This window comes from Suricata suricatta, chromosome 9 (assembly GCF_006229205.1).
Source record: "Suricata suricatta isolate VVHF042 chromosome 9, meerkat_22Aug2017_6uvM2_HiC, whole genome shotgun sequence".
NCBI lineage: Eukaryota > Metazoa > Chordata > Mammalia > Carnivora > Herpestidae > Suricata > Suricata suricatta.
In genome coordinates this window covers 108,629,568-108,651,610 of record NC_043708.1, presented here as the reverse complement: position 1 = coordinate 108,651,610, position 22,043 = coordinate 108,629,568, and the positions used below count along the sequence as shown (strand labels likewise).

The 22,043-nt window shown below is 50.1% G+C and overlaps 2 protein-coding genes across 6 annotated transcripts in view; both read left to right on the top strand.

Moving 5' to 3' along the window:
* PKM (pyruvate kinase M1/2) overlaps positions 1-15,724 on the top strand; it is a 29,183-nt gene extending 13,459 nt beyond the window's left edge. The window contains exons 5-14 of the mRNA XM_029952269.1: positions 355-388; positions 528-641; positions 5,207-5,338; positions 5,757-5,943; positions 6,883-7,153; positions 8,672-8,822; positions 9,022-9,174; positions 12,123-12,289; positions 14,094-14,275; positions 14,976-15,724. Coding sequence (XP_029808129.1) covers positions 355-388; positions 528-641; positions 5,207-5,338; positions 5,757-5,943; positions 6,883-7,153; positions 8,672-8,822; positions 9,022-9,174; positions 12,123-12,289; positions 14,094-14,275; positions 14,976-15,082 — 1,498 coding nt within the window. The 3' untranslated portion in view covers positions 15,083-15,724. The remainder of the gene's footprint in view (positions 1-354; positions 389-527; positions 642-5,206; positions 5,339-5,756; positions 5,944-6,882; positions 7,154-8,671; positions 8,823-9,021; positions 9,175-12,122; positions 12,290-14,093; positions 14,276-14,975) is intronic.
* A 1,157-nt stretch (positions 15,725-16,881) lies between these two features.
* Positions 16,882-22,043, top strand: part of GRAMD2A (GRAM domain containing 2A) — a 34,288-nt gene continuing 29,126 nt past the window's right edge. For 2 of the 5 annotated variants that reach the window (XM_029952472.1, XM_029952468.1), the window contains exon 1: positions 16,882-16,966. Coding sequence is in view for 3 of the 5 variants with exons in the window: in XM_029952465.1 (XP_029808325.1) it covers positions 16,926-16,966 (41 nt within the window). In the remaining 2 variants the exon portion in view is untranslated. The remainder of the gene's footprint in view (positions 16,967-22,043) is intronic. The other 3 variants (XM_029952465.1, XM_029952466.1, XM_029952467.1) reach the window with 2 other exon arrangements.

The window sequence follows — 22,043 nt, the reverse complement described above, 5'->3', positions numbered from 1 at the left end:
TGATGTCTTCCTTACCACCTCTTTGTAGGAGCATCTCGGAAATCTTAGAGTTTTTTAAAGATTTTTTTATATGTTTATTTTTGAGAGATAGCAGGGAGAGAGAGAGAAGACAGAGGATCCGAAGTGGGCTCTGCACTGACAGCAGAGAGCCTGATGCGGGATTTGAACTCATGAGCCATGAAATCATGATCTGAGTTGAAGTTGGATGCTTAACCGACAGAGCCACCCAGGTGCTCCTCTTAGGAAGATCTTTCTGTGTGCTCTGTGCAACCACAATTCTGTGGGTGGACATTGGACTAGCCTTCAGGGAGAGCAGAGAGGGCTGGCCATGTCTTACTTAGGCTTTCCTAGTAGATGGGAGCGTGTAGAATTTGAAGGAAATAGGAAAGTAGGTAAACACAATAATAGCTAGGTATATGCTTCTTGAAAGAATTTTGAGCTACTTGTGGGAGGGAAATTTAGGGAAAAAGAATATCAAGAGTTCTCCACCCCACATGTTATTTCTGCTTTGAATAATTAACACTTAGGCTTTACATTTTTTTTCATTAGGCCCAGCTTCCCGTTCTGTGGACATGTTGAAGGAGATGATTAAGTCTGGAATGAATGTGGCTCGTCTGAACTTCTCTCATGGAACTCACGAGGTGAGTCTCAGCCGGACAGTTTGGCCACTGGGGCAGCATGTAGGAAACCGGGTAGGAGTGCGGTGTTCATTTAACCACAGAGGATGAGGCAGGAAAGCGTCTGGGTTTACAGCCAATGGGGAGATCATCACTAGCATACCCCCTACTCTCCTGCCATCTCAACTGGCCAAGTCTCCTTCCGTAAGGAAGATCTGCTTTGTTATTGGCCATGGTTATCTCACACAGCTGTGTTAACAAAAGCGTGGAAGGTTTGAGGTGCCTGAGTAGCTCAGTCAGAAGAACGTCCGGCTTTTGATCTTGGGGCTGTGGGTTTGGGCCCCAAGTTGGGTATAGAGATTGCTGGGTAAAATAAACTTAAAAAAGAAAAAGTGTGGAAGGGTTCTACTGGAAAACCTTGTAAGCCATTAGGTATCACGGCCACAGTGCTTGACAGCACAGGTTTCTGTAACAGTTCATATTGAGGTGATGAACCAAAAGGTCACCCTGCAGATTGAATGCTGGCCTAGTTCAGACCCAAGATAACTGAGCAGGTCCAGGAGCAGTCCTTGTTGCAAGTTAAGGACGGAGTCTAATGCACCAGCACTTCTTGGCATATAATACCCCACTTCATCAACATTTGTTTCTGGCCTGAGTCTTCCTAGGGGCTCTGGTACATTAAAATAAAGACTGCACACTTCTCCAGCAGCCTGCTAGGAATGTATTCGTGCTGAGGCTGTGTATGAGCGGATTTGACCTGTGGACAGAGGCTTTACCTAGGGACCAGTAGCCAGCTACTGGGAAGTGCTCCATTTCTTCTTCTGTTCCCAGACTCATTTTAAGGGAGGAGTGGAGTTTCCCTGAGGTACAATTCCTTTTAAAAACCATCAGCCTTACTCATAAGCTGTGAGATTTCATACTGGTATTGATACGGAAGTAATGGATGAGCCAAACTTCCCCAACTCTTCTGTTTAGAATAAGGAAAATGCTACCCTGTCCTGTAAAGGCAAGTGGTGAGGGGTTGCCCTCTGGCATTTGGAAGCTGGTGTTAAGTTTAGACTAAAAATAAAGCCTCAGGAAGTACAGTCCAAGCAGTGAATTTCTCCTTTCTGGAAATGTGAGACTCTCCATTGTGGGTTCCATAACCCGTGTTCCGTAAACAGCCTATGGCCTGGCAGGCAGCCGGCTTCCAAATGTCGTAGAGGCCTGACCAAGTTCAGAGGAACTGTGCTCAGCTGGCACTTCAGGCAGGTTAAGACAAGTCTGTGATGACATTCTGTAATTTTCCAGTGTCAGGGTCCTTGGTGGAAGACCCCAGGAATTTCTGCAAGTATTAGCTTAGCCCAAAGACACCAGTGAGGTCCTTAGCTTAGCTAAAGATACCAGTGAGGATCGGTTCGCTATTGATCCCTGCTGCTGGACCATGCCAGGGTCTCCTCTGTGCAGCAGAAGAAGCAGAAATAGATTTTAAGAAGTTGACCTTTAACTAGGCTTGTGGCCTCGTCCATCCAGTAAAATAACACCGCTGCAGCTCCGAAATGGCAAGTCTGAGTGCTGTCTACCGCACCTGCTGGAGGAGGGCTGGTTCAGGGGGTTGGGTTTTTTTTAAACTACAAGAGGCATTTGGAGATAATCTCTGCTTTAACTCTTATTCCTAAATTAGAATCGGGATGTTAAAAAAAAAAACAACAACAAGCAACAGCAAAACACCCCCCAAGTCCCTCTAGTGGGTTTATTCTAAGGTTTTTGACCAGGATAAGGTTGCCTCTGGGATCTGGGTTTTGGTTCATCTAAATTGTTCCAATATTATACATATATTTATGTAATTTAATATTATATAATGTAACATAAACAGTTTTAGTTTTGACTGCATGTCAGAGCTCTTCGTGTGTACCTTGGACTGGACACTACAACATGCTTTCCCAGCTCTTGACAATATTTCTTTTAATGTTTTATTTATTTACTTATTTTTTGAGAGAGAGAGAGACCACGTGAGCAGGGGAGAGTCAGAGAGAGAGGGAGGCACAGAATGTGAAGACAGGCTCCAGGCTCTGAGCTAGCTGTCAGCACAGAGCCCAATGTGGGGCTCGAACCCACAAACCGTGAGATCATGACCTGAGCCGAAGTCGGATGCTCAACTGACTAAGCCACCAGGTGCCCCGAAACGCTCTTCTAATACAGAACATTGAAATTATTTTCTCTGCCTCTGACAGAGGGATGTCTACTCTCTGTAACTTATCTTTCTGACAGTGTCCCTCACCCTACTTTTGGCAGTTCACAAGGGTGAGATGTGTTCATACTGAACATGTGCTCCCAGAGATACTGACTTTCAAACAAGCTAAATTTAGAGCCCTCCTCAGGGACAGTATTAATTGATGGGCTTCTTTACCACTTGTTAACATCCAGCAAAACCATAACCCTAGTGGAAGACGTCAGTACACATCCCAGGACTGTACCAAAAGATAACCATGTAGAAGATTTGAATAATATAAGACCTAATAATGTTATTGGTATGTATATAAATAGATGATTTTATGGCCACCAAAGACCAAAACACCTATTTATTTAAAATGCTTACGAGTATAAAATTTATTAGGCCGCCAAAACCCCACAAGTGCCATAAAATGGAAATTATATAGAGAGTATTCTCTGGCATATTTTTTTATGGAAACTTTCAAGTCTTAACAATAGTAATCAAAAAGACTTACATACCTAAATGTATTTATCAGAAACCAAAAGTCTTAATGAAACTAAATAAAATAGTTAAAACACTAGGAACCAAAAAATCTAAAAAGGGTGAAGGGAAAGCGGTGATTTAAAAGCATAACTTCATGAAATAAAGACTAAATTTGACAAACCAAAACACTCCTGTAGCACAGAAACTTCTGGAAAGCCTCGTCAAGGATCAGGATACATAGAAAACGACTAGGAGAAGGGAATATTTCCTATATGTTAGAGTTTGAAAGTCACACAAAGACTTCTACTTTAATTTCTATACATTGAGATGAACTTGACTCTTTTCCAAGAAAAGGTAATCTCCAAACGTAGAAAATATAAATTGACGAACAGCCTGAAAAATGAAAATGTGGCTGTCAGCTCCAGCTCTGGTTCAGAACACCAGGCCTAAATGACTGATGACTTCTTTCTGTCTGCCTTGAAGGAGCAGTTAGATCTTCTGTCATGCTGCCCCAGAGTCTAGACTAAAGTACAGAAGGCTTCCCAGTATGTTCTTTGAAATCCGCACACCCTGATAGTAAGATAAGCCGAGGACAGTACCCAAAGCAGACAGGTTAGCACACAAGGCTTGTTCCCTCAGAAGCAGATGCATAAGTAAAACTTGGCAGCCAAATCCAGTCGTCTCCTAAAGCGATTCCCTCCCCGGTGGCCAAGTAAATTTTATTCTAGGAACACAAAGTGCATATTGGGTGAAATAGAGTGGTCAGTAGATGATGATGATAATAGTAGGTAACCATTATTAAATAATTCCTGTTGCTCATCTCTGTTCTAAATACTTAATGGATTCTTTTACGCCTCACATCAGGTCCAAGGAAAAGGCATTTGGCCATATGAAACACTCATTCCTTTAAAAAAAATTATCTCTATATTCTATTCTCTACTGTTAGTATTGTGAGCCAGAAATTTTCATAACTTGGAGTAAGGGCCTCTGCCCCCAGAAAGCAGGCAGTGGTCCTCATTAGACAGTATGATTAGAAGCTGATGGTTTGCAGACACGAGCTTCAGGCAGCATTGCCCTTGGAGATTGTACTCTGGTTCCGGCTCCCCTCCAGCCTTCTTGTGGGTGCTACTCTCCTGGACTGGGGTGGCTGAAGGACAAGCCTGCAAAGTGCCGAGTTGGGTGCTTCTGTTATCAGCAGTGTTCTGTTGATAACACTGAGCACTTCTGACATCTTGGCTTTGAGTGTCCTTTTAGTCAGATGGTAGCCACAAATGGAAAAAGAGAAAGGGCTCAGGAAAAAGATGGAAGCCAAGGCATTTAGTTCAGAAAGAGGCATATTCCCACTTTTCCCTAGGCCACTCCAGAAAGTGATTGTGAAAACTAGGTCTGCGGGACCTTAGCAATGAGTTATGTAGCTTGGGCCATTTTAAGCTTGAGTAAATTAACTCTGGAGTTTGAATTGTACTTGGAATCATTAGAGGAAAAAGCTCAGAATTGCCAAATCTATCAGAATCTGACAGATTGCCAGACCAGCACTATCCACACATAAATGCAAGGTCTTTTATTCCAGTTGCTTGCTTTATTTACTGAGGGAGAGTGATAGGTCCTAGGGAAAATAAGGGAGACATGCTTCTTTTTATGTTGAGACATGTTTCACCATGCCTGTAGTGGGTTTGGGTGGCAATATTCTAAAGTCTTAAGATTTGCCTGTGAGCAAGTTAGTGCTGTGGAAGAAGTGGGCAGAAACCAAGGGGACTGAGATAAGCAGGTAGAGGTGCTCTGAATGGGCAACGTTGAGGCTAGCCAAGGAAGGTGGAGGTCTAGAACATCCACAGGCCTTTGCTGGTCAGCTTCAGCTCAGGCTAGCTCCTCATGTGGGCAGATAGCCCTCATTCTCCTTCCTTTCCCCCAGTACCACGCAGAGACCATCAAGAATGTGCGCGCGGCCACGGAAAGCTTTGCTTCCGACCCCATTCGCTACCGGCCAGTGGCCGTGGCCCTGGACACCAAAGGACCTGAGATCCGAACTGGGCTCATCAAGGGCGTGAGTATCATGGGGAGCTGGGAGAGGGAAGGTGCGGGCTCCCGAGAGCCATGTCTGTGCCCGTGTTCCTCAGAATTAAGATCTAGAAAGGAGAGTTCTGTTCATTACTGTAAAAAATGTTGACTTTGATGTACTTTGCTAAGAAATGATACCCAAGAGGAACCTTTTTTTTACTCTGAAAACCAACTTCCAAGAGTCTCTTCATCCCTTTTCCCCTATCACTAAATAGTGTGACTGAAACATTGTAGGTTTTCCACAGATGACTTCCTTGAGGTATGTTTGAGAATAAGACCATTCTTCCCAAAGCCAGAAGCTTTACTGTACTTCTGGCTGAGATCTGAGCGTTTTTCCACGGAGGAAAGAACTTCGCTTTTCCTGCCGGGAGGGCTGGCCTCGTAGCTTACTGTCCTGTCTGCAGAGTGGCACCGCGGAGGTGGAGCTGAAGAAAGGAGCCACGCTCAAGATCACCCTGGACAACGCCTACATGGAAAAATGTGACGAGAACATCCTGTGGCTGGACTACAAGAACATCTGCAAGGTGGTGGAAGTGGGCAGCAAGGTGTACGTGGATGACGGGCTGATCTCTCTGCTGGTGAAGGAGAAAGGTGCGGGGTCAGCGCCTCCTTGTCTAAAACCAGCTCCATCTCTGTCTCCTTTGACACAAGGAGCACGGGAAGTTTGTTTGGCTGACAGCAAGATGAAATTATTTATTCTCAGGAATTCCTTTTTATAAGTTTATTTATTTAGAGAGAGAGAGAGCACGCGCACTTGTGCGCAGGTGGGGGAGGGGCGAGAAACAGAAAGAGACAGAATCCCAAGTAGGGTCTGCACTGTCAGCCCAATGCTGTGCTTGAACTCACAAATCATGAGATCATGACCAGCTGAGCCAAAGTTGGGGACTTAACTGGCTGAGCCACCACATGAGAAAAAATTTTTTTATCCATCCTCACTGTTTTTGCCTTTCTGCTTTCTTTCTTCCATAAAGATGATATGTGCAGGACTCCACTATACTTGGGAATGTGGTAGCTAATATTTGTCAGGCCCTGTCCTAAGCATTTTACCTGATGATTTGTGTAAATTTTATTATTTTTTATTAAAAAAATTTTTTTTGAGACAGAGCAAGAGTGGGGGAGGGGCAGACAGAGAGGGAGACACAGAATCCGAAGCAGGCTTCAGGCTCCAAGCTGTCAGCACAGAGCCCGATGCGGGGCTCACACTCACTAGCCATGAGATTGTGACCTGAGCCAAAGTCAATGCTCAACCCACTGAGCCACCCTGGTGCCCCAAATTTGTGTAAATTTTAACAGTCTTAGGAGTATCAGGTATTATCCCTACTTCACAGGTGAGGAAACTGAGGCACAGAGAGGTTAGTTGACTTGCCCAAGATTATACAGTTAGTGAGCTGGAATTTGAATTCTGGACATATAGCTCCAGTGCTCACAATGTACTGCTTTCCAGTTCACTATACTGGGGAGAGCCTGCTTCCTGTTGAGGATGTTGTGCCCTCATTGCTCTGCCCCTCCCCCCCACTCCATTTTGCACAGGTGCTGACTTCCTGGTGACGGAGGTGGAGAATGGTGGCTCCCTGGGGAGCAAGAAGGGTGTGAACCTCCCTGGGGCTGCTGTGGACTTGCCTGCTGTGTCAGAAAAGGACATCCAGGATCTGAAATTTGGGGTGGAGCAGGATGTAGATATGGTGTTTGCGTCTTTCATCCGCAAGGCAGCTGATGTCCATGAAGTGAGAAAGGTCCTGGGAGAGAAAGGAAAGAACATCAAGATAATCAGCAAAATCGAGAATCACGAGGGAGTTCGGAGGTAGGTGCACCCTTTTGTCTCCTGCCTCCTTCAGCTCCAGCCCCTCTTTCCAGAAAGGCCGTATCCTGTGAATACCCAGTTCCCAAAACTGGCGACCAGCCTATCAGAATGCGGACTCCCTAGCTTAGGCGAGACCCACGGAGTCCAAATATCTTGAGAGGGAATGGAAGGCATTTGTTATTTTTATTTATGTATGTACATATGTGTATGATCTCTACACCCAGCTTGGGGCTGGAACCCACAACCCAAAGACCAAGAGTCCCATGCTTTTCTGACAGAGCCAGCCAGGTGCCCCGAGGCATTGGTATTTTAAGAAAAAAAAAAAAATATATATATATATATATATATCTTCCCAGGTGAGGGGCATACCGGTGCTTCCCCTGTGGTGACCGAAAGTGTTCCATAGCCCAGGGACCAGCGCTGGGATGGACAGTCACTGCTCATAGGTCAGGGGCCATCATGCTGTCCTCCTGATGAGGAACACTACCTGTGTTTGCCAGAATAAGGGGACATTGCCCCTCCCCCCCCACCTCCACCATCATTTTTTCTCAACAGAAGGAAGATAGCAGGCCCTTAGGAAGGGGCTCCTTTTAACCCTCCACTTGGGAGGCATGTGGAAGCTCGGGGTGTCCTTGTCTTCACTTAGCGCCTGGCCTGATGTTTGGGCTGGCTCTGGCATGTTACCAGCTTCCTGGAGGAAAGTACGTACCTCTCCTCCAGGTGTATTAGATGGTCCCAGCTCGGTTTCACCACTTCCCCAATATTCCCCAGGTTGGGCCGAGTGAGCATGGCCAGCTTGGCGACCTCTATTCCTCTCCAGCTCCCTGCTAGGAACAGAAGCCAGCACAGCTAAAACCCTAGACATACTTGTGTGGATTAGGCATGCACTTGGGAAGAGTGGATGGAGCAGTGCTGCCCACTGTTTGACTGTGCCATCCTTAACTTTGCATATACATCCCATCCTATACTGGGCGATAGGGAGTCTAGGGACTCGTCCTGCCGTCCTGATGAGCCATGGGTGCTCGCTGACCCTGGCCACAGGCCAGGCAGAGCTATAGCTACTCTTGCCTGCAACATGCTGGGAGGGCACCGCCTCAAGGAATAGCCCCCCAGTGTCTTCTGGCCAAGGACCTTTGTGGCAGAAGCAGTCAGCTGGCCTTGGAAATGCTGGCTAGAGTGGAGAGGGTAGAGAAGTGCCTTAAAGAGGGGCCTCGAGGCACAGATGGAGAGGAAATGAGCCCACGGGGCTTTGGAGGAAACCTTGTCCTCTCCCTGGCCCTTCAGTGAAGTGCCCATGCTAGTGCTGAAGAAGCACCAGCAAGCACAAGTGTTAGCCCACTGTTGGGGGTGCTGTCTAAGGTAGCTGGAACACCCCGTGGCCGCTGTGCACGCATGATGCGGTCACAGATGGCTGTCTTGGTGGAGGGCTCCTAAGTCAGAACACAGGAGCACTTCCTGTGTGCAGTAATTACTGCAGTTGGGACCTTGTTCCACGCAGCCTGTCTCTCTTCCTGTCAGGTTTGATGAAATCCTGGAAGCCAGCGATGGCATCATGGTGGCTCGTGGTGATCTAGGCATTGAGATTCCTGCAGAGAAGGTCTTCCTTGCTCAGAAGATGATGATTGGGCGGTGCAACCGAGCTGGGAAGCCTGTCATCTGTGCGACGCAGGCACGTGCCTCTCACCACAGTCACATGCTTGTAGGGCAGCCACCTGGGCTCTCCCCAGGGCCTGCCCCATGTCCCTCAAACACAACACACCCTCTGTTCCCCTCATGCACAGACACACTGTCCGGGGAGTCGGCTTGTAGTCCTTCATCTCTGAAGACGACTGAAGCCGCATCTCACTCCAGCTCTGTCCCCCTTCCAGATGCTGGAGAGCATGATCAAGAAGCCCCGTCCCACCCGGGCCGAGGGCAGTGATGTGGCCAACGCGGTCTTGGATGGAGCCGACTGCATCATGCTCTCTGGAGAGACTGCCAAGGGGGACTACCCCCTGGAGGCTGTTCGCATGCAGCACCTGGTGAGTTTTCAGGCCTCTCCATCTACGAAGGCTCAGGCTGGGCCCGGGGTGGAGGCGGGCTCTGGTACAGAGCCACACCTTTTAGGCCTCTGTGCCCACGCCCACAACCTTTGGTGATCCTCTTGTAAGTCACAAGAGTGAGGGGGTGTGTGCTGGGAAGAGAGGTGTCTTGGGTTTTTTCCCTCTTCTGCCTTCCCCGCCCACACACCCTCCTCTTTCCTTCTGTTCTGGAGGCGTCCTCCATTAGAGCACAGTTCACTTCTGGCTTCAAGGCTGTGAGTCTGTCCCTTGGCTCAAGTGCTAAGATGCTTGGGCCTTCCCTCTGGACAGCCCAGAGGGCCCCTGAGTACCTCTGTCCCGTTCTGGAGAAAGCCACAGGCTGCTGTTCTCAGCTGGATTCCCCATCTTGTCCCACATCAGGCACCTCCCCCACCCCGCCCCAGGGACCCCAGCGTGCGCGGGGTGACCGAGCTGGCCTTGCATGGCGCCTGCAGCCGGGCCTGCTTTGCTGAGCTGCTGCACGCGCCTCAGGCTGACGTGCGGTTTAGCGACTGGCAGCAAGTCCTCAAATAGAGACGGGCGGAAGGAGGGCTGGGCCTGCAGCAAGCATCCAGTGGAGTCCGGGTCATGGTTCTTTGGCTCGGCCACGGCCCGCTGCCAGCAGCTTCTCCATTCCTCCGCCCTGTCTGGTCCAGCCCTAGACTCACTCAGGAGTCAGCCCAGGCTTCAGTCACCAGGGCTCCTCAGGCCAGGGAGACCGAGTGCTATAGATTCAGTTTCCTACAACAGCCCTGTGTAGTGCTTATGGCATGTGTGGAGCTCACCGAACTTGTCTCTGATTCTGAAGTGGGTGTTTTTTTGTGTTTGAACCTTCCTATTCCCTTTTCCGTCAGCAAAGGATCCCCATGCCCTTTGTGTGACGCCCCCTAGGGCACCCCTCAACTGTGTGTCCGGTTACTAGGTTGTATGGATTGATGGAATCTTCCTACCCTCTGTGTGATAGAGGTCAGCCCAGCTTACAGATGAGGATTACGTGATGATAAAGCCTCAGTTTGAACCCAGATCTGCTGGCTCCGGAGCCAGTGTTCTGCCGCACTGTACTTTGTCTAGCAGGAGATAAAGCTGTGTCTCCATTAGGGTCCTGTACTGGGGGCAGAGGCTAAGAGTCAAGCTCTGGCCTCTGAATTCCAGTTCTGGTTTTCATACCCCTAGTCTTCCCTATGAACAGACAGACACCTTAGAGGGAACCGCAGGGCTTGGATGGCACTGCTCAGAAGATGAGTTACGGGGTCTGGGCTAGGTGGTGCAGGCTTCTCCTTTCCCTGTCCCCAGTTAACACTGGCTGACAACTTCTCGCAACTGTTCACTGCTTTCTCTTGTGTCTGAGGCAATGAATGACCCATAAGTAAGGGCCTAGGCAGCACCAGGTATGGTTCTGTTTCCTATTCATGTCTCCTCGTCTTTGGGCTGCGTGCACCCAATTCTCAGAGAAAGAAAACCTGTAACGTAGTAAATCCTGCTGCATGCCTGCTTATACTGTCCAATTAATGAGATGTTATTACTGATTCTCCCCTCTCCCATCGTTCTCTAAGGTGCTGCTGGTTACATTATAATCCTCTAAAGCTTAAATTTTCTAATTTTTGATGTTATCTGAGCAGGTGGTCTGAATAACTGAATGGCTTTCTCATGACTGTGGTAATCCTTACGTGGTGATCAAATGTCGTCTGAAACTTAACCCATGTGCTTCCACAGGCCATCTGCCCCTTCACATGGCTGTTCGGTGTGCCCCTCACAAGTCTGCCATTTGTCCACCTTTGTGTTTGGACCACGGTTAAGCTGTGTGGCTTTGGCTGTGTCTGACGCCGGCTTTCCCGCGCTGCTCCGTGCGCAGGCTGTGGGAGGGGCTCATAGCCCAGTGCCTGAGGCCAAGCAAGTGCTCCGTGTGTGCAGGGAGGCTTACGGAGGGGCCCTGCGGTACCAGCCAGCCATGTGAGGAGGGAGGGCCTGTTTCTTCCTATAATTCTGTCATGAGGCAGCATGGTCAAGTCCTGCCAGGGAGTGGCATGGGCCGGGCCTGGGCATATTTCTGTGCCGAGGTGCTAGAGCCTGCCGCCATGTTGTCTCTACCCCCACCCCCACTCAACAAATCCTTCCGGAATGGAAGAACCGATTTTTCCTCTCTTGGAGGACAAGCAGCAACAGTCGGTGGTAGAAATTCTCCACCCGTCCTTGAGCAGTTGGGCTTTCACCATGCTGCCTCTTTCAGTCTGCCTGAAGGACAGATTTAGCCAATTAACCTAAGGTTACCTTCCTCTGATTAATTCCCCATTCTGTCTTTCCATGTGTTGTCTCTCGTTTTTTCCCTCCTCCTCCCTCTTCCTTGCTTTTCCTCCCCCCTAACCTTACAGATAGCTCGTGAGGCTGAGGCAGCCATGTTCCACCGCCAGCTGTTTGAAGAACTTGTGCGAGGCTCAAGCCACTCCACAGACCTCATGGAAGCCATGGCCATGGGCAGCGTGGAGGCTTCTTATAAGTGTTTAGCAGCAGCTTTGATAGTTCTGACGGAGTCTGGCAGGTAGGGCCCAAGGGCAGGTACCTGTAGGATAACCAGCCTCTTGCTCCAGCTGATCTGGAAGAATGCTAGGGCCCATCCGTCTTCTCGTCTGCAGGAAGCCAGCCAGGGAGGTCAGGGCAGGGCAGGACCAAAGGGTCCTTTGGCTCAGTAGGCACAGTGGATGTCACGGCACCTGGTGAAGGACTAGTTCCTGTGAGTTTTGATCTTGCTCAGCTCAGCATCTCTGGTAGTCAGGCTCCTCTTGGCCTCGCATCCAGGGACACGTTCCTCACCAACTGTCTGTGCGACTCTTCCTCACCCTCTCCCGTTGTGACACAGCTCTGACAAAGCTCTGTCCCCCTCTCGTCCCCCTGGACGGATGTTGCTCCCCTAGATTGCCCGTGAGGCAGAGGCCGCCATCTACCACTTGCAATTATTTGAGGAACTCCGCCGCCTGGCGCCCATTACCAGCGACCCCACCGAAGCCGCCGCCGTCGGCGCCGTGGAGGCCTCATTCAAGTGCTGCAGTGGGGCCATAATCGTGCTCACCAAGTCTGGCAGGTAGGAGGTGGCGGGGATGCCCTGCTCGGGGGCACCTCTCTTGGGTGTCCTGAGAGCAGCGCACTGAACAGGGCTCAGATGGCACTGAGCCAAGGTAAGACCCCCTCTGCCTGCCACCAGGGCCCAGAGGATTTCAGGCAGCACTCCTAAGTGGTGTCCAATCATTTGTATCCAAAGCAAGATTACATCTTCCAGATAAACCAGAGACTTAATCATAGAACCAAAGATAGACTGACTATAAATGGTTCTTTAATATTTAAAAGCTAACCTTTAAAAAAAAAAAAAAGTAGATGATAACCATTTCATTCATTCCAGTTACTGTGTGCTCTTTAAAAGGTCAGTTTGGAAAATTAGTGCTGTTCACTGACATGCTATTTGGTTGGTACACCTGTCCTTGTCCGTCTTTGAGCCCCAAAGGCGAGTGGCTTCAGGACCAGGAAAGGTCGCCATGTTAGCTTGCTGGCTGTCTGGTGCTGTGCAGCCACGCTGAGGCCTGTGCTCAACCTTGGCCTTGGGATCTCTTCCTAGTCCGAGACATTTGAGTTAGCCTCTATCACTGCCTCAGTCTGGAAGGGTGCTCCCCGTCCCTGCCCCTGGGGCCATGAGGGTTTTTTGGAGGGGGAGGGGCAGGGGGAGGGGAGCAGTTCAGCCAGCCCCCGTGTACTGAGGAGCCGTAGGTGGGGCTTTCTGTAGAAGCAAGACATGAGATCTGTGCAGACTCCTTCAGCAGAGAGCTTGGGGTAAGCCACTCCAACCGTTAGAGTTGACCTTTATGAAAAGGTCCAAACCTTTGCTATTTGGCTATTTTTAGCTCTAGTCTTCTGGGATTTCACCCTTACTAGTACCGACTTCAGCACTTGCTCCCCTCTGAAAGCCCTGTATGGGGGCCAGGACTTTAGCAAGGCATTCTCTGCTGTGACATGGCTTAAGTTTCCTGGACACCTGTTGAGTGTCCTTACAGCCTGCCCTCTGAGGCCTAGTGCCTCCTGTAAGCAGGCCCGCCTCAACTCCTGAGAGACCTCTGCAACCACAGTGTGCAGTGTCCGGGTCCCAGGAAGTACCTGGTGCTGGGGCTCGGGGCCCCCCAACTCTCCATAGCCTTCACAGGCAGAGCCTACGACACTAACCTTCCCTTCCCGTCTCCTGGTCTTGCCTCCTGGGTAACACCCAGATTTCTAAGCCTTGCTTAGAAACTCAGGTTTGGCTTTAGAGCCCAGTTGCTAGGCCTGCTTCAGGGACTTGGGGGCCGTGTGGGCTGGGGAAAGGGCACAGCAGTAGGGGAGGCTTGTTTTGCAGAGTCCCAGCGGGGGGCTGGTGGGCCCTGCTCCTGTTCTTTGCAGATGTCAAGAGTCAGCTGCCATTTACATGCTGCTTGGCTTATAGTTGTTGCTGGCAGCAAGAGGACTGGGTGCGGGTGAGGTTGGGCAGGGCTGTATCTGAGCCAGAATGGAAAAGTTCAGAGGAGGGGGTTCTGCCAGCTATGGGCCATGTCGGGTCACGGGGTGAGACTGACCATGCTGGGCCAGTATGACCCATGGGCCCTGGCCTATGGGGAGGGGAGGAAGGCAAGTGGGTGGCATGGCTAGAGGTGTAGAAGTAGAAGAGGCATAGTACGTGCTGTGGAAGATACAGATGAGGGGCTGACCCGGCTTTGGGAGCAGATGCTAAAATGGCTAGGGTCACAGGCTGGCATAGTGAGTTGGATTAGAGGGTAAGCTGTTGCTGAAGGCTCTCCAGGGCTTCCTGGGAGGCTCCTGGAACACTGTTGAATGGTCTCTTCTGCCCGTCCATCATCCTGTTTCAGGTCTGCTCACCAGGTGGCCAGATATCGCCCCCGTGCGCCCATCATTGCTGTGACCCGGAATCACCAAACTGCCCGCCAGGCCCACCTGTACCGTGGCATCTTCCCTGTGGTGTGTAAGGACCCAGTGCTGGATGCCTGGGCTGAGGATGTGGACCTTCGGGTGAACTTGGCCATGAATGTTGGTGCGTGGCTGGGAGCAAGGGCTAGAGCTTGGAGGGGTGGGGAGGATAATGAGCACTGGTCTCCCTGGGGTCCTATAGAAATGGGAACATGCTGACCTGCGGGTGTGCAAGAGCCTTAACTGTCTTTCTTGGGAGTATTCTCTGAATCTTCCATCCTAGTCCCTCAGGTTTTGGGCTGAGCCCAGGAGGGAAGGAGGAGGCTTTTGACTTCTGGGGCTGAGCTGCCCACTTCCTCTCGTCACTATCTTCCATTGTGGGGCCCAAAGCAAAGGATCCTGGATAGTCAGGGTTGTCTGTTCGTTGGCATCTTGCTCGTTACTGAGGGTTAAAAAAAAATTAGCCAGTTCGTACACTGCTGGATGTCATACACACAGACTATGTACTCATGGCCTTTGTCCCTAATAAAAGTAGGGTCACTGGATGAGAAGCAACTAGCTCTGACTTTGGACAAGGCTCTCCACCCTCTAGAGCATAAAATGAGTGGTGTCCAAAGGTCCATGCCAACTCTATTTGATAAGGAAATATCTGGGCCTCCCTCATTCGTCCCCTTTGCATGGGCTGGGATGCTTCCGCCACCTTGTGGCGGAAGGAAGTAATGATCAGTCAGCCCTGCTTGTTCCCTCTGGCTGTGGGGCAGTAAGCCAGGTGCATACCTGCCAGGCTTGGCTTTGACTCACCAACCTTTCTTCTCTTCCTTCAGGCAAGGCCCGAGGCTTCTTCAAGAAGGGTGATGTGGTCATTGTGCTGACTGGGTGGCGCCCTGGCTCCGGCTTCACCAATACCATGCGTGTAGTGCCTGTGCCATGATAGGCCCCAAGAGCCCCTTCTCCAGCCCTGTCCCACCCCCTTCCCCCAACCCATCCATTAGGCCAGCAATGCTTGTAGTGCTCATCTGGGGTTGTAATGTGGCACTGGTGGGCTGGGATGCTAGGGAAGAATATTAATGCCTCTGTGAAACATGACTTTTTTTTTTTTTTAAGACCCTGTTTGGGTGGGGTAACCCAGAGCTGGGCTGCTCATCATGTGACCCCACCCAAGCCAGGGACGAAGGTAGGGTGCAGGACCGGAAGCCCTAGAGCTTTAACAGAGGGCAACGGCTCCTGCGTCTCCTTTTTGTGTACTCCATTCAGTTCCTATAGACAGTGGATACCCAGACAGCTCCTACCCTTGGCCTGGCCTGGCATCTAGAGACCGCCAGCAAGAGTTGTGGCATAGGGCAGTGGTTCCAGTTTGAGGAGACTGGCCCAGGCCCTTCCTTGCTCCCCCACCCCTCCCAGTGTCCCCCCCACTCCCACCTTGTCGTGCACTGTGCATTTGTGATCCTACACTCCACTCAGCTGTTCTTGCTGGCAAACACTTCCCCCCCCCCCCCATATTCCCCACTACTGCAGCCACTTCCTGGCCTGTTGCTATAGAGCCTACTGGTGTCAATAAACAACAGCTGAAGCACTGGTTTCCTCTCATTTCTGATGGGGGGTGTGGTGTGGTGGGTCCTCTGAGGGTGAAAATGGTAAGGGCGTTGAAGCTCCTGGTGGTTGCTCCTGTGTGACGACCCAGGTTACCTGCCGTCTTCTCTGCGGGGTGCATAGGTGCTGGTGCTGGAAAGGCAGTAGCTGACTGTCTTGAGGATACAGGTTACCTATCCCTTATCCTCAGGCACCCTGAGGAGGTGGTGATAGCTGGGTCTCTAAAAACTGCAGCTGGGGACATTTTATTGGCTTATTTGGACCAAAGAGGAGAGGGCAGCAACAAGGGCCCCTCCCTGCTGCTCTGGTGGGTAAACTGATGTGGCCATTGCCCTACACCTCCCTTCATGTCTTCTGCAGTAGAGGCCTCTAACATAAGGGCACTGTAGGAAGATCCCAGGTATGGCTCCCAGTTTCCAGAATATTTATTTCTGGGTTCTCTTTGTCCCCATTTGTTTGCGAATGTCTTACTGCCTCAACAAAGGAGGGCTGAGTGGTGGAGAGAGGTTTGGAAATGGAACTGAATCTGGCTTGCACCTTACCCTTCTAGATTCCTTCCAAGAACTAAGCCCTACCTGGTGGGAGGAGGGAGGGTCCTGCAGGCCAGGTACGATGGGGGGATAGGACTTTGGACCCATTCCCAAGGCCCAGGTCATTGTCACATCGCACCATTCTGGGCTTTACTGTCTTGCTTCCCCTCTTGATTTCTGGCCATCTTCAGTCCCTCCGCAGGACCCAGCTATGGGGAAAGCATGAAAGCATTCTGGCTCCCCGACTGCCCAAGCATCCAGTTCAAAATATCTCCCTTCGTTGGTGTGGGGAGAAGTTGAAACCTGCCCTGGAGCTCAGAGTCGGGAGGTCGGGAGGAGGTTGCTGCAGAGGGCACCGAGCTCCGAGTCTAGTAGGGCTGAAGAGGAAAAGCCTGGAGGGGACCCAGGGCCAGCACTGTGACGAGCACGAGGAGGTGCAGACAGAGTCCGGGCCACCGAGACTTGCGGATCCGGAGTTGGGAGCGGTAGAATCTGCGCAGAGCTCGGGTCGTTCCTCAGAGAGTAACGGCCAATGGGCGGGCCGGGCCCGCGCAACAGCCAATGGGCGGGCGGGGGCGGGCCCTAGGGGCGGAGGCGGGCCGGCGGGCGCCGGATCTGGCCGAGCGGTGCCGGGCGCTCGCTGGCTGCGCCGCAATGACCGCTCTGAGACCGGGAGAGGCCGCCGAGGAGGGGAGGTAAGGGGCTGCGCCCAGCGGGCTGGGCTCGGGACTCGGGGACTCGGGAAAGCTTCCCCGCGGGGCGATGGGAGGCGGCGGCGGGGGTCCCTGCGCCTCGGTGCATTCTTCCCTCGGGGCAGGCACTTCCCGGCTACCGGTATTTGGGCTCAGCTCCAGAGCTTTGCTGCGCCGGCCAGGGCTCCTCTGGGGGACTGCGAGGTGTTGGCGAGGGGGCAGATGGCCCTGCTGTCTGCGCTCCGTACCTGGGGGGTGAGAGAAGCCTGGTTGGCATCAGGATGGTGGAGGGCACTCTCCTTGGGACGCCTCTTACCGCGTCTCGGATACCATCGCTATTCATTCATTCATTCATTCATTTACTCGTTCATTCATTCTCCAGCCAAATCGATTCCCTCGTCCTGACTGCCCCTCACGCAAAGTCGGGCGATTCCCTGAGGGCCCTCGGAGGGGTCAGCCTCTCCCCTTTCCCAGCTGGGTCTGCAATTGTAGTGGCCCGCGGCGGCCCAGGAGACAGCGTGGAGCTGTCCCAGCACGACTCGGCCGCACCCGTGCGCCAGGCCCGTCCCGATGCGGCGCGCTGGGGCGGGTCTCTGAGCCTGGAGATCTGATCCAAAGTCGCTTTGGGAGGAAGGAAAGTTCTTGCAGCTGGGGAAGGAGCAAGGAGGCTGGGCAAGCTGGAGTTGGCATTTCAGGTGACAGCAAGAATTGTGGTCTCTGCCTCTTGAACTCTTAGGGTTCTGCGGGCTGAGATTATTTAGGGAAGACAGAGGCAGCAATGAAACTGTAAGTTCCTGCCCTTGCCCAGGTCCCAAGTCCACAGTCTGAGCCCCGGGGGGCAGCCTGGCTGCCCTGGCCAGCTAGCACTGGGGAAGGTAGGGTGAATGTGTGAATCCTGTGCCCATCCCACACAGATTTCTGGAACTGGCTGAATGCTTTGGGGCTCCCTCTGTCCTGTTTTCAGAGGCTGATGGGTCTCTACCCAGCTGTCATTTGCCCTTATTTGCTTTGCTGTCTCCCTCCTCCTCATGATTGTTTACGGGTGCCCCATCCTAGCAGGGATTAGGTTCCTAGAGAATAAGAGAGAGTGCCCTGACAATCTTGTGATGTCTTTTTCCCATGTACACCTCTAGCTGACTCCGAAGTCCAGCTTCTTTCAAAGATTTGCGGGGTTGCAGGGAGAGGTGGAGTGGAAGGGGCCAGTGTACCCTCCACAGTCCTCTGATTATGGTGGCTAGAATACAGACTATGCTGACAGACACTCTCAGGTTTGAGGTTACAGTTCGACAAGGCCAGTTAAGCAGTGACCATCTCTGGGGCAAATGGGCAGGTCTAGGGGGCAAAGCAGACAGACGCTGCCACTGAGCTTCCAGGAGAGTTTCTGCTGGGACCAGATCAATGTTCTTCCTGGCTTGTCTTCAGGAGAAATTTCTGAATATCCTAGAGGGGACAGCCTGGGCCCTATCCATGCCTTGATGTTACAGGTTACTTTCACGTTTCTGAACCTAGGCGAGTCCTCAAAAGGCTGACCTAAGATGACCAGCCCCCTGAGGTTGAAGGTCAGCAGTACTCATGACGGGTTTAGGCCAGCCATCCTCTATGAAGCTCTTCCCAGTGCCTACTTCGATGGCTCTGCCCCATCCTTAACTTGGCTAAGCGGTAGCTTTGGCCCCTGAATGCCTCATACCATATTTATCAGACCAGCATGATGAGCCTTGCTCTGGGAATCAGAAGTGAGTTCTAAGCCTCATGCTGTTCCTATTTTGCTACGACTTGGGAAAAGGTCCCCTCTCTGGGTCTGCTTTGCCATCATTATAAGGTAAGGAGATTGGATTGTAGGCTCCCTAAGGGCTTTCTCTATGCTGTCATTCATTGGTTCTGCGAATTAGCCTCAATTTCTGGAGGTATTTTATGTTTTCACATAATTTCTTCTTTGCTATGACTACCTATGGAGCATGTGACTCTTGATCTCAGAGTCATGAGTTTAAGCCCCACACTGGGCTTAGAGCTTACTTAGTAAACACACACACACACACACACACACACACACACACACACACACAAGCCCAAGAAATCAAAAAGCATTCCACTTTGTTCTCCAGTTGTCTGAGTTTGTACACCAGAAAATAACTTGCTTTTCTTCTTTCTTGAAAAGTGAAAATAAGCCCTACAATTCTGCAGCCATCTCTGGTGCCAAGTGTAAGTTTGGCATGAAGTCAGGCTTGGACACTGTGCTGCTATCACCAACCTTTGAAGCTTTGATTAATCCCCCAAGTGTTTACTAATATGGGAGAGGAAGGTGGTGGGGAGGGCAGAAGTCCCTGGGAATGGAGCTTCCTATGTGATAAGAAGTAATTGCCCCCATTCCTTACACCAACACCCCCCCAGGAGTACCTGCCTGCTACAGCATAGATTCCAGAAGGAAGGTTTTTTCCCCCCAAGAATAAATAAGCCTCTACAGGGTAAGCTGGTTCCTCCCTTCTCCTGCCAGAGCTGCACATTTTAGTGGTTTAGAAATACTTGGTCATAAATTAGGACTGGAATTTTAGTAACACATGGAGGTTAGGACACCTAAGTGGCTCAGTTGGTTAGCAGCCAACTCTTGCTTTGAGCTCAGGTCATGATCTCACAGTTGGTGGGATTGAAACCCCACTTTGGGCTCTGTGCTGACAGCAAGAAGCCTGCTTGGGATTCTCTCCTTCTTTCTTTGCTTCTCCCGTGCTCTCTCTCTCAAAATAAATAAATAAATAAATAACCTTTTTTAAAAATCCTATTAATAACCCATAGAGGTTGAACCCCTCTTCAAGTCCAAGTCCTAAAAGAGTGTTTCCTTGTGGGGTACCTGGGTGGCTCAGTCAGTTGAGCATCTGACTCTTGATTTCTGCTCAGATCATGGCTCAGGTCATGATCCCAAGGTCGTGGGATCTAGCCCTGCAGCGGGCTCCTAGCTGAGCATGGAGCCTGCTTGGGATTCTCTCTCTCTGCTCCTCCTCCCCACTCACGCTCTTTCTCTCTCTCTCAAATAAATAAAATGAAGGTGCTCCTGGGTGGCTCAGTCAGTTGAATGGCTGACTTCAGCTTGGGTCATGATCTTGTGGTTTGTGAGTATGAGCCCTGCGTCAGGCTTTGTGCTGACAGCTTGGAGCCTGGAGCCTGCTTTGGCTTCTGCGTCTCCCTCTCTCTCTCTCTCTGTGCCCATCCCCTACTTGCACTCTGTCTCTCAAAAATAAATAAACATAAAAAAATAAATAAAATTAAAAAAAAAGAGTGTTCCCTAATATCCATTAGAAAATCACAGAGTGAACTTTTTTAAACAGATGACAACTTCTGGTTGGCACTATTTTTTTTTAATCTGAACTAAGGGGGACACCTGGGTGACTCAGTCAGTTAAGCATCCGACTTCGGCTCCGGTCATGATATCGTGGTTTGTGGGTTTGAGCCCTGCATCGGGCTCTGTGCTGACAGCTAAGCTCAGAGCCTGGAGACTGTCTTTGGATTCTGTGTCTCCTTCTCTCTCTGACTCTCCCTGCTCACGCTGTCTCTCTCTCTCTCAAAAATAAAAAAATAAAGCATTAAAAAAAATCTGAACTAAGAAGCACATAAAGAATTAGCTTAAATCAAACACAAATTTATTTTCCTCCTAACGGGTTGACATGGCACATCAATGGTATGTTAAATCATTGTCAAAATTTTACTGTATTTCATTTCATTGGCATCCCTTGTCTCTGATTTTGGGTCAGAGCAGCAGCGTGGGTAGTAGGCCTGAGCAAACAACTGAGACCAGTTATAAGGATATTTTTTTCTCTCTTCTGTAGAAAAAAGTTTAAATTTTTTTACTATGTGTTAACATTAACCAGATTACTCAAAACCTGCCAATACTAACCCAGGCCACACACAATGCTATTTATTTATTTATTTATTTATTTTTAGTTTTTAAAAAAATTAATTTTTTTTAATTTTCAATTTTTTAATTTTTATTTTTTTTATTTTTGAGAGACAGCCTGAATGGGGAAGGGGCAGAGAGAGAGGGAGACACAGAATCTGAAGCAGGCTCCAGGCTCTGAGCTGTCAGCACAGAGCCCGGCATGGGGCTTAAACCATGAACTGTGAGATCATGACCTGAGCCGAAGTCAGACACTTAACGGACTGGGCCACCCAGGTGCCCCACGATATGCTATCTAAAAATAATTTTGGGGGGGTGCCTGGGTGGCTTAGTCAGTTAAGCATCCGGCTCTTGATCTCAGCTCAGATCTTGATCCCAGAGTCATGAGTTCACTGGGCTCTGTGCTGGGCTTGAAGCCTTCTTATTTTTTTTTAATTTTTATTTTTTAATGGTTTTTATTGATTTTTTTGAGAGACAGAGACACTGTGAGCAGGGGAGGGTCAGAGAGAGAGGGAGACAGAATCTGAAGCAGGCGCCAGGCTCCGAGCTGTCAGCACAGAGCCTGACGCAAGGCTCGAATCCACAAACCATGAGATCATGACCTGACTTGAAGCCGAACGCTTAACCAACTGAGCCACCCAGGTGCCCCTCGAAGCCTTCTTTAAAAAAATATATATTTTTAAATTTTGTAGGACTATCCAGAAATTCCATTTAAAAAATTATTTTTATGTTTTTTATTTATTTTTGAGAGACAGAAAGAGACAGTGTGAGCAGGGGAGGGTCAGAGAGAGAGAAGGAGATACAGAATCTGAAGCAGGCTCCAGGCTCTGAGCTAGCTGTCAGCACAGAGCCTGATGCAGGACTCGAACCCACGAACCGTGAGATCATGACCTGAGCCAAAGCCAGACGCTTAACCTACTGAGCCACCCAGGCCCCCCCAGAAATTTTATTTTAAAACAACCCAACGACAGTATCTCAGAATTGATACTCATACAGGGCTTCCTTGATTACCAAAGAAGTTGAAAAATGCTTGTATTTTTTATTGTTAAATCTTTTTATTGTGGAAATTTTCAAACATATATAAAAAGAATACCATAATAAGCAGGATGCACCCATCACCCAGTTTCAACAACAATTACCAAGTTATGGGCCAACCTTGTATTGTATATACCTTTTCCCTCTCTCACTCCTGGATTA